We start from the raw sequence: 11540 nt of genomic DNA on the forward strand, positions 1-11540 counted from the left end.
GGGCTTTTATTTCGGTTTCTCCTCTTATTTGTTTAAAACGAACGATACACATTCTCTCTATCTCTTGAAAGTATTCATTCATTTATACAATCTTGTCGCCTTGTGCAGATTTCCATCATTGCATTTAACAAATCATTTTATAATTATTTATTTACAGATCTGTTTACCCCATTAAACTCTAAGCACCATGAGGGCAGGGACAGTGCCTTATTTGCCTTTATCTTATTTGCCCAATGTCCGATTCACTGTATAGTTCTAGCTCAATGTTCAATACACTGTGGTCACTCTGTAAGTCTGTGTTACCCAAATCAGGAATGAAGGGGGAGACTCCATAACCTGTACCATGGACTGCCCCAAAGACCTGAGATAGAAAAACCCTTCCCAATGCTCTGAAAGGTTTCCCAGAGATTTCTGAGATTTTAACATTGAGAAATGTCTGAATTCTTGCAGCTCCTCATTGAGGCTACTACCAAAGAGGATATGATCAACTCTGAAGAAGGTAAGGAAAGAGCAACAGGGCGTCTAAATGGACACTTCATGTTTATGGCTACTGTTGTTGAGTCAGGGACAGATGTGTATTCTTGAGTATTTCACTGGTGACCACATTAAAAAAAAAACTGCTTAAGATAACACTACTATCACTGTGCAAAGATTTTACCATAGATGAAGTCTACTTTTGTTGCATCCTCTGTAAATCAGTGGTCCTCAAGTTGACAACAGGAACTGAACATAGTAGTCCTCTGAAGAAGATGATTTACCTAACTGTAAGGAAGCTCTGTTGGAGGGGTGTGGGCAGGTACTGCAAGAAAAAGATGTCAAGGGAACAATTAGGAGTGGAGGAATCGACAAAGGGCCATCACCACCACATGGTAACAGGGTAGATGAGGAGAGAGGACGCTGCTCCTGCCAATTAAGAGTTTCCACCTCAGTATCAGAAGCATGAAAAGAAACAGATTTTTTTTTTAACTTAGATAGCTTGAAAGTTATGAACCCCTTTCCTTCCAAGGGAAGAAAATCACCACTATATGTCAATAATAATTTAACATTTTGGTATGTGGTCTCAAGCAGCACGTTATTAGCAAAGGACAACACAGATCATCATTTAGAACTTGATGGCACCTTCAGATTCTAAATCATTAGCAGTAAAAATGTTGTGCACAAACTGATGAGCACAGAGAAAAAAAAAAGTTCATGAGAGAATTAAAGAGAATGAGTTCCCAATGTCTTCTCTGATTTGCAGTTCCTGGCTGATGAAAGTTGAGAATGAATTTGATCCCACAAGCCCTTTAAGACTATCGTTGATATATAGAAAAGCAAAACCTGTAAGGATGCATTAAAAGTACGGACTTCTCCTCAGGAGAGCTCTCTCTTTCTGCTAGTTGGCTTGCAAAGACAGTTCTCTTTCCGCCTCAACCTCTCTGTGTTAGTGTAGAGGTAGTTGCCCTTTTACCTCTCTCACAGCCACTGCCCAGCAACAAAACAGGGTAAGTAAGGAATTCACAGCACAGCATCCAGAGACAGTGAAAAGGATGGCCCACCATACTGGACGGGCCCTGACTGCTTGCTGTTATGGCCACAAACATACCCTCTCACCAGGAAACCTGACTGTGGCAAGATCGTGTTCATAAGAAGCTCCAGCACAATGTGTGGTTCGGCACTTAAATAAATGTGTGGATCTTCAGTGCATAAGTACCCATCTGTTTAAGCCTTTTTTTTTTTTTTTTCTTTTTTAGAGAAGTTGAGGGTTTACAGAAAAATCACGTGTAAAACATAGGATTCTCATCTACCACCCCACCACCAACACCTTGCATTGGTGTGGAACATTTGTTATAATTGATGATAGCACAATTTTATAATTGTACTATTAACTAAGGTCCATGGTTGATCTTAGGGTTTACTGTTTGTGTAGTATAGCTCCATGGATTTTTTTAAAATTTTATTCTGTTGCCATATATACAATGTAACATTTCCCGTTAATCTTATTCAGATATATATTTCAGTGCCATTAACTGTGTTCACAATGTCGTGCTACCACCACCACCATCACCAAAATATTTCCCTCATTTCAAATGCACATTTTAAGCCTTAAATTCCCATTCCCTATCCCCACTCTGTCCTCTAGTAACCTATATTCTAGATTCTGATTCAATGAGTTTGTGTTTAAGTCTTTTTATATAGGAAAACCATGTAGAAAGTTGGAATCCTTTGGCTATTCTGTATGGAATCTCAAGACCCTCAGGCTCCTCCTTCTCTTCCCACATCCACTTTCCCTTCCACGGAGGTTTCTAACACTGTCCTTTTCCTTAGGTCATCTATGACAGAACGGAATTCAACTCTATACAGTACCAGATGCTAGAAAGATGCTGAGAATGACTTGCTCTCTTCCCGAGGGCTTTCCAGTATAAACTGGGATGACAAGATGCACATCATCACAAAGCAGACAGCAGTACACTCAAATATGTGCATATCTAATTAAAGACAGAGTCCTGAGAGCTGGGATGATACTGGGAGAATTGAAGCAGCTTCACATTAAGCCCTGGGAAAAGAATAAAGATGAGGTGGCACCTTGCTTACATTTGTTTTTATTCTTATAACTAAGATATAAAAGGCATTCTGTCATGCCTCTTTGTTGCTCAGATGTGGCCCTCACTCTCTAGCTAAGCCAACTTGAAAGGTGAAATCACTGCCCTCCCCCCTACGTGGGATCAGACACCCAGGGGAGTGAATCTCCCTGGCAACGTGGAATATGACTCCCGGGGAGGAATGTATACCCGGCATCATGGGATGGAGAACATCTTCTTGACCAAAAGGGGGATGTGAAAGGAAATGAAATAAGCTTCAGTGGCAGAGAAATTCCAAAAGGAGCCGAGAGGTCACTCTGGTGGGCACTCTTACACACAATTTAGACAACCCTTTTTAGGTTCTAAAGAATTGGGGTAGCTGGTGGTGGATACCTGAAACTATCAAACTACAACCCAGAACCCATGAATCTCGAAGACAATTGTATAAAAATGTAGCTTATGAGGGGTGACAATGGGATTGGGAAAGCCATAAGGACCACACTCCACTTTGTCTAGTTTATGGATGGATGAGTAGAAAAATAGGGGAAGGAAACAAACAAAGGTACCCAGTGTTCTTTTTTACTTCAATTGCTCTTTTTCACTTTAATTATTATTCTTGTTATTTTTGTGTGTGTGCTAATGAGGGTGTCAGGGATTGATTTAGGTGATGAATGTACAACTATGTAATGGTACTGTGAACAATCGAATGTACGATTTGTTTTGTATGACTGCGTGGTATGTGAATATATCTCAACAAAATGAAGATAAAAAAAAAAAAAGGCATTCTGTCATGAAGTCTGCAAAAGAAGGCCACCAACAATTCCTCCCCTCCTTGAGTGGGCATGTGTGTTTCCCACTGAGAGGCAGAGTCTATTTCCCCTCCCCTTGAATCCAGGCACACCATGTGACTTGCTTTCACTAATACAAGGTAGAGGAAGCGATGCTGTGCCAGTTCTGGGCCTTAGCCTTAAGAGCTATAGTAGCTCTTCCTGCTTTTGCTCTTGGAAGCCAGCTGCCATGTAAAGAATCTCAGGCTGGATTGCTGAATTATGGAGGGCAACCAAGCATTCCAGCTGACAGCCAGTACCAAGGCCCTAGACAAGTGAGGAGGCCACCTGGGAGCCTTTGGCCCCAGTCAAGCCAAGTCAATACTTTGTGGGGTCGTCCCTGCAGACAGCCCTGCCCAAACTGCAAAATCATGAGGAAAGAAATGATTACTGTTGTGTCAAGCCACTAAGCTTTGGGGTAGTTTATCACACTGTGATACCTGAAACAGATTTCCAGGCATCAGGCACTGAGCTAAGTGCCTTATCTCTTTTAATCTTTATTTTACAAATGAGGAAATTGACATTCAGAAGTGATACACTGCCCCCAAGTCAAGCAGCTGGTAAGTAGCAGAGCTAGGATTTGAACTTGGTCTGTTTGACTCCAAAGCCTTCCCTAGTTCCTTTCATCTCCTTCACCCAGTGACCCCCAGTGTAGGCTGGTCTGTGTTGGAATCATGGGTTCAAGAAAGGAAAGATCTCCAGGATGCCGTAAATATTAAGCAAGGTTTTGAAGAGGAAGGGAATGTGATTTGGCTGAGAAGGGTGTGGAGGCTTTTCTGTTCAGACCAAAGGTCTATTCCAATAGTCCTTCTCAACTGGAGTTCTACAAGATAATTAAGCCTGATACCCCAAGGCATCCATTGTATGTCATAAATTAACTCCTTTCTATGCCTCTAGAGTGTTATCAGTTGTGTACTCTCCTTAGGGTAAATGAGAAAATAATCACAGAAATCATTTTCTGTAGGGTTTAACGCACTCTCAGAACTCTGGCTGGGAAGGAGGTAAATCAGAACCCAGAGCCAGCCAGTCATGTACACAGCGATGAAGAGGCAGCCTTCCAGCTGAAGCAGGGCCTTGGTCAGGATGGAGTGAAACACCCTGCGGGAGCCCGGGGCCCAGGGCCTTCCCCAAGTGCCTTGAAGACTGCACACAGCAGTTTGCTTGACCTAGGGCAGTTAATGTTTGACCTATTCTCCTTGTAAAATCAGGCCTCTGGTGCTAAATGTAATCTGTAACCACCCCCTCCCTAAAACTGAGATACTATCTGCAAGGTAATCTATAATCCTTCCCTCTCCCTATTGATTACAATCAATCCCTCCCTATGTTGCCAAGACCCTCTCTCCCGCCTTATGCTTTCATACCCATTGGAATGTCGAGCCCTTATAACCAGCTTATTCAGCCCCCCCAAAGGGCATAGTATCTTCCTGTTGAGCTCTGAACCTGCCACCATTCAGAGCAGCTCCTGAATCCATCAGAGAAGCTCCTGAATCCAGGGCAACGTGACTCGACTTCCCACCCTGTAGGGTAAGCCCCATAATAAAAGCTCATGTATCAGAACGTGTCTGATGCTTTTTTTAGCCCTTTGGCTACAAAAGCCCTCTTGGGCCGCGACACAGCCACAGTTATGATATCCTAAGAATCAGTCAGGTTTCAGGCCTCTGCTCACAGCCCCAGACCTCTGCTGTTTGCTGAATTACTCAAGGGCCATCCCTTAAAAGTTCACATATTCTCAGCCTTTATGATGAAATAAAATCTTCACACTGAATGAGACTTCCAGTTATGGTTAATTGTGCTTTCAAGAAGAACTGCACTGGAATCTTTAATTTTTTCATCTATTCATTCAACACTGATGCAGTACCATCTTAGCTAAAGCCTACTATGTGGTGGGGAGGTGGTGTAATTTCTTCATTAATTCATTATTTATCCAATATCTGAAATACCTATTCATACACATCATTTTGGGGTTGAAGCGGGGGAACTATTTCTCAGATTAGTGGCCTAATGCTGGGTGAAGAATTGCATCTGAAGTCTATACTTTCTGGCTTTGTGGTCATTCTGATGGAGGAGATAAAGTAGATCCATTGATTTTATTTTGGTACTGCATCAGCTTTCAAAATGATAATTTGGTGACCAGAAAACTGGAGATAGGTTTCCTCAGGAAAACTGACTTCCAATTTGCTAAAACTTCCTCCCTCACTCACCTAAGGGTGAAGAAATTTAGAGTTCCCCTACTCCAGCTGCTCTTAGAGGAAGAAAAAGTAGTCAGTTAATATTTCTCCCCCTTCTCCCCACATCTCCACTACCCATCTGGAGAGAAGGAAGCTACCAGCCATGATTTTCTCACTCTCCACAGACCCTAGATCCTACAAGCAACAACTAAAATTCCACCTTCACAAGCAGGCCTGCAGACGGAGAGACAATCTTCTCTCAGCTCTTCCTGGCATAAACTTACCAGTTCTGGGCCTTTCCACCCTTTCGTTTATCACCTCCACTAAATCACAAGGCCCCTTTGCTTGATATGGTATTTATTACTGTAACACCTCCTGCAGATATCACCCCCTCAACCTCACAGATTAAGAAATTAGGAAATAAACAAAACAGCCAACACATGGCCAAAGTAGTAGTTGTAAACTCTGGGGACTACAGCCAAGGCTCTTTGTTTACAAGAAAGCTCCTCAGTCATTCTTCAGGGCCTGTTTCCTTCATATTTTTAGACCAATTCTAAGAAACTCTGTTAACTAGCATTGTACAGTCTATTCACCGCAACGATTAGATATCCCTAATAAGAAGGCTTAAGAATTTTACCAATACAACTTTCAGTTCAGAGGTTGTTAGTTATAAACACCCACTTCAAAGGTCCCTAAGGGAGAAATGACTTGATGTCAATTCTCCTCCTGGCCATCCTGTAAATGACCACCTTTCTCGTTTTAAGTAAACACAGGCTCAAAGAGGTCAAATAATGCTCAAGACTACTCAGTTTCTAAACAGAGAAATCAAGGATGAATTTGAACCTACATCAGTCTGTCTAAGGAGTCCGTTGTTTTCTTTAAGTCTTGCCGCTTCAATTTTCGAACGTTCTTGCTTAAGGGGGGAAAGGAGGATGCACATCTTAAAGAACCTCAATATGCCTAAAACATAAATGTTTAGGTGCTCCTATAACGCGCAAAAATCTCAGTTGAGGAACACCTGGCAAATGTGGCGCTTGCAAACTGAGCCCGCCCACAGAAACGAATTTCTTCAGTCCAAGCACTGATTTACGCTGGGGAACTAGGCCTTACCACCCGGCTGTCCCGGTCAGAGTTGGCGCAGCCCCGCCTCCCGCAAACCCACCGCTCTCCTCGGCTCTCCCGATGTCCCGGATGTCCCGGAGAGAAGGAGGAGGAGGCGCAGAAGAGGCGGAGAGAGGGTGCGACGTGACGCAAAACCTACCCTCATTGGTCGGTTCCCTCGCACTGCGCCACGAAGCCCCGCCCCCCGGCGCGGCTACGTTCCGCTACCCCGCCCTCCCGCTTAGTCTTTCTTGGAAGCTTTCTCTACCCGGCCTCGTCCGGCCGCCTTCCGGTCGGCAGCCCGTCGTCGCCACGCCCCCTAAGGGCGGGGGATGCTGGGGCCCACCAATCATTGTGCGTCTGTGGTGGTGGTGGGTGGGGTCCGAGCAATTCGAATGGAGCACCACCCACTCGGAGCAGATTCCCGGGAGTAGATGGTGCGATGAAAGTATCCTATGCAGGAGGTAAGTTGGAAATGGAAGCAGAAATCGGGGGATGGGCTGGGGGTGTGGTACCGCAGAGAGTGAAAAGGTTGCCAAAAGATATTGGCGGGGAGGAGGATGAGGCGCGAAGACCGCCCCCCGGTGAGGAGAGGCTGGGCGCGGGGGCCGGGCAGGCAGCCTGGAGAGGGGGGTGGGGCTGCAGGGGCTCTCCCGGCCCAACCTTGACTGCTTCGGGGGTCGGGCACGAGGTAACGGGAGGGTAGTTCCAGGGGCAGGAGCCACCCGCGGGGCGCTTGCTTTACCTCCAGCATGATCCCCAACCCCTGGCTCTCACCCTGAGTCGAGCTAGGAAGCCATCATGGGCAGGATGGAGACCGGTGGAAACCTGTGTTTTCCCTCCAGCTCGGATCTAAGCTGCGTCACTCCTGCTGGTGGGAACATGGAAGATTTGGAAGAAGGTAAGTAAACCGTGGAGGGAAGAAGGAGGCTTTCGAATTGAGAGCCGTGTCAAGGATTAGTGGCAGGCATTCATTCTTCTCTCCCATTCAGATGTAAAGTTTATTGTGGATGAGACCTTGGACTTTGGAGGGTTGTCACCATCTGACAGGTACCAACCTCCTCTTTATCGCATGTATTTTCCTTCAACAACATCCGTCTGTCTCTTAACTCCTTACTTCTGAAGTACTGGCCTCTAGGGCATAGATTGGTAACTTGGCCAGGTTTGGTGCACTGGCACTACTGGGTGGTTGTTTGACTCTGGCACAATTGAAGAGGGGAAGAAGGGGTAAAGCTTGGAGATATCAGGTGTTAAGGAGATTCAGGTGGAATTGCTGCATCTTCATCTTGGCATAATTTCCAATGTCAGTAAATGCTAAAGGCCTATTAGACCTTTAGAACCAGGCATCCTGTCACCTAGCAGTCGCATCTCAGCTTGGGCATCAGGGTTTGGGGTGTGTTCCTGGCTCTGTTGTGGGGTTTTGCCCAGTTTCTCTTACACAGTCTCCTGCTCTCTTTTGTGTGGGCATGGTGCCTGGTTTGTTTTCTGTCTCAGTCGTGAGGAGGAAGACATAGCAATGTTGGTGACTCCGGAGAAACCACTCCGACGGGGCCTATCCCACAGAAGTGATCCGAATGCAGTGGCCCCTGCCCCCCAGGCTCTGAGGATCAGCTTAGGCCCCCTCAGCCCAGAGAAGCTGGAGGAGATCCTCGATGAAGCCAATCGACTGGCTACCCGACTGGAGCAGTGTGCCCTGCGGGAGAGGGAGGGCACAGGCCAGGGCCCGGGGCTTCGTCAGGTGAAGCCCAGCCCTCGGCGGGAGACTTTTGTGCTGAAGGACAGTCCTGTCCGGGACCTGCTACCCACTGTGAGCTCCTTGGCTCTGAGTACCTCCACCCCTAGCAGCCTGACGCCCCGACTCCGGAGCAGTGATAGGAAGGGTTCGGTCAGGGCGCTTCGGGCAACATCTGGAAAGCGGCCCTCCAGCGTGAAGAGGGTGAGTTTAGAGGGGTGGCTTTGGTGTGTCCCCCAGGACACAGTGCATGACACGGTACAGGGATAAAGTGGTTTCCTCACGGGTAAAATGAGGGTAGTAATATGTACCTCATAGAAAAGCACTTGGTCTATAATAAGCTCTCAATAAAAGATAGTGATGATGATGATTATGATGGTGGTGATGATGATGATGTTAGCAGTTAGCTCCTGCCCTGTCCTCAGTGGGATCTAGGCAACTCTCTGCCTTTATCCCTTAAGCAACCAGCAAAACAGATTTCATTCTAGTCCATATTTTTCTCTCTTTGTGTTCCAGGAGTTGCCCACTTGCAATCTGTTCCCCGCTTCAAAAAGCCCAGCATCTCCCTCTCCCCTTGCCCGTTCATCTCCCTCTCCCCTTGCCCGTTCATCTCCCTCTCCCCTTGCCCGATCATCTCCCTCTCCCCTTGCCCGATCATCTCCCGCTCCCCTTGCCCGTTCATCTCCCTCTCCCCTTGCCCGATCATCTCCCGGTCCCCTTGCCCGATCATCTCCCGCTGCCCTTGCCCGATCATCTCCCACTCTCCTTGCCCAATCATCTCCCTCTCCCCTTGCCCGATCAACCCCTCCAATCCGGGGGAAAGCTGGGCCCAGTGGGAGAAAAACAGCAGGTAAGGAGACCTGGGCAGCAAAGCCATGGGTGAACAGGGAGTAGGGAAGATGTGGAACTTATCCTGAAATTCATCTCCTTTTCTCAACCAGGCCCAGCCGCCCCTGTCAGACCAGTCCTGGACCCACAGCCTTCTACCAGCAACACTCAGCGCCTCTCCCGGCCACAGGGTGCAGCTGCTAAACCTTCAAGTAGACTGCCCATTCCCTCAGCTATCCCCAGGCCTGCCAGCCGAATGCCACTCACCGGCCGGAGTGTCCCACCTGGCAAGGGTGGCCTACCTCCAGACTCTCTGTCAACTCGGAAAGGGCTTCCAAGGCCAAGTGCTGCAGGGCACAGAGGTGAGGAAGAGTGGACATGGGGGTGAGAAATCAGGACCAACCCTTGTTCAGTTTGACCTCAGCCTCCCAGAGTAGGCAACAAAGACCTCTTTCTCCAGCTTTATTAGAACTCTCTGAAGATAGGGAGACTAAGTTAAGGAGAGCATATGGGGCTGGGCAAAGAGTCTTGAGTCTTGGTCCTCAAATAGCTAACATTTATTTTTTATCTTGGGGGTAGGGAGGGACTAATCCCAAACTCACTCAGCTTCTGTCCAGTATTTTTGAGAAGGTCAGTTGAACTTTCTGTTGATTAATTTCTTCTGTTAACCCCATCAAGTTCCTGTTTCCCAGCGGCCACGTCTTCCTGTCACAAGTGCCACTCGCAGCAATTTGCAGCCACCCCGGAAAGTTGCAGTCCCAGGTCCCACCAGGTAAGACTGCCTGAGATGCTGTCTGCCTCTCTTCCTGTCATCTAAGCTGTCATGCATAGCAGCTCTGAATCCTTTGTGGGCCCTGTGTCAAGATGAGGATGAGGAGGGGAGCCTGGGGGAGGGGGTTCCTATTTCTTCCCAGCTGGTTGGACCCTGAGGAACTCAAACTCAGCTGGGTGACACATGGCTTGAGGAAGAATCACAATTTAAAGCAGTTCCTCCTTTTGTCTCCTTAGGTAAAGAGATCAGGACAGCAAGCAAGAATCCAGTAGCAAACCACTACAATCACTGCCCGGACTCACCTCTACCTGCCCCCTCAAGCCCTCACAGTAGAGCAGACCCTGACTCTAGAAGATTCTGGCCTAGGGCCAGGAGGAGGAGACCCTGCCAGAGGTGCTCCCCCAGGAGTGGGGTGGATTTGGGTTGAGCTGGAGGGGAGTCAAACTCTCTGGGTTGAAGGAAGATTAGGGAAAAGAGGGTGTCTCAGTAGTGAAATTAACAAGCTTGAAAATGAGAAATGCAGGCACATGTTTGGGTGTTTTGCCCTCATCCACTCTTGCTTTCAGCCCCAAAAAGCAACCAGGCATTGGTTCACTGGACATTTACATGCGAATGGCCTCTGTAGCTCACCCCCTGCCCCCCAAGGAGAGGCCTTCTGAATCACATCCTCCACTGGACTTTGGCCGGGCAGGCTGGTTGGAGAGACAGAAGCAGCCACTTTGTCTCTAGAACTTATCTCCTATGAATTTGTGACTCCAAACTGGCCAGTTTATGATAAACTTACTTTGTCAGTCTGCATTTTTCTAAAATAAAGTGAATATATTTTTATATTTTCTGTATATCTGAAAGTGGATCCTGCTCCAATTTTGAACAAACTTGGAGTAAATCTCTTGTAGTTTCGATGAAGGAGCCAGGATTGGCTTCCCAGGCAGGGGCTTGAATAGGCCCTAAGGCCTGGAGATTCTAGTTCATCAGGCTGTAACTACCCTGCTCCCCTTGTTGGCATTAGATGGGAACAAGGCTGTTTTTTCCCAGGATTCATATATTATTGGAAGTTTCATATCAAGTTGGGTCTAGTTTAATTCACAGCATGTGTGGCTGTCAGGCCAGGTTCTAGGTAAATTAGTATTCATATTCTAAACATGTCTTTTCCTGCCAAGAGAGTGGGGCCTCCTTGGAACTCCCCAGCTTCTTGGCTTCTGTGCTCATGGATGGAAGGATCCTTTGGTGGGTACCCTGGTGTTTGGCCAGAAGATGCTGGATCACCTTACATGTAATGTTAAGAGTTTTCTGTGAACTCTTATCTCCCCTGCTAGACTTGAGGGCTGGCACCAAGATTTATAAACCTCTGCAGTACCTAGTGTGGTGACTTCTGTGTGGCTGACAGTTTCATTCATTTATTCAGAAAATATTTTGAGTGCAAGATGGTAGGTATTTGTTGAATGAATGACAGAGATTTAACAGATTCATCTTAGGGTCTCCCTTTCCCCACAGCCTCTGAATCTTGCAACCAGAACTAACACAATTCCTTGTGAGTTTTTGAGGAAAACT

At 46.9% G+C, this 11540-nt stretch overlaps 1 protein-coding gene across 3 annotated transcripts; it reads left to right on the forward strand.

Moving 5' to 3' along the window:
* The first annotated feature begins 7449 nt into the window (after nt 1-7449).
* PSRC1 (proline and serine rich coiled-coil 1) lies at nt 7450-10817 on the forward strand. 3 transcript variants are annotated; one of them, XM_037815480.1, is made up of 7 exons: nt 7450-7558; nt 7650-7707; nt 8152-8593; nt 8906-9268; nt 9461-9579; nt 9896-9989; nt 10226-10817. In XM_037815480.1, the coding sequence occupies exons 1-7, from the start codon at nt 7459-7461 to the stop codon at nt 10259-10261; spliced, it is 1212 nt and encodes a 403-aa protein (XP_037671408.1). In that variant the 5' UTR covers nt 7450-7458; the 3' UTR covers nt 10262-10817. The 3 variants fall into 3 exon arrangements, with proteins under 3 accessions (XP_037671408.1, XP_037671398.1, XP_037671404.1); XM_037815470.1 differs by having other exon boundaries at nt 8906-9239; nt 9331-9579; XM_037815476.1 differs by lacking the exon at nt 10226-10817 and having other exon boundaries at nt 8906-9239; nt 9331-9579; nt 9896-9993.
* Nucleotides 10818-11540: the final 723 nt, after the last annotated feature.

The sequence above is a fragment of the Choloepus didactylus genome, chromosome 2, assembly GCF_015220235.1.
Source record: "Choloepus didactylus isolate mChoDid1 chromosome 2, mChoDid1.pri, whole genome shotgun sequence".
NCBI lineage: Eukaryota > Metazoa > Chordata > Mammalia > Pilosa > Megalonychidae > Choloepus > Choloepus didactylus.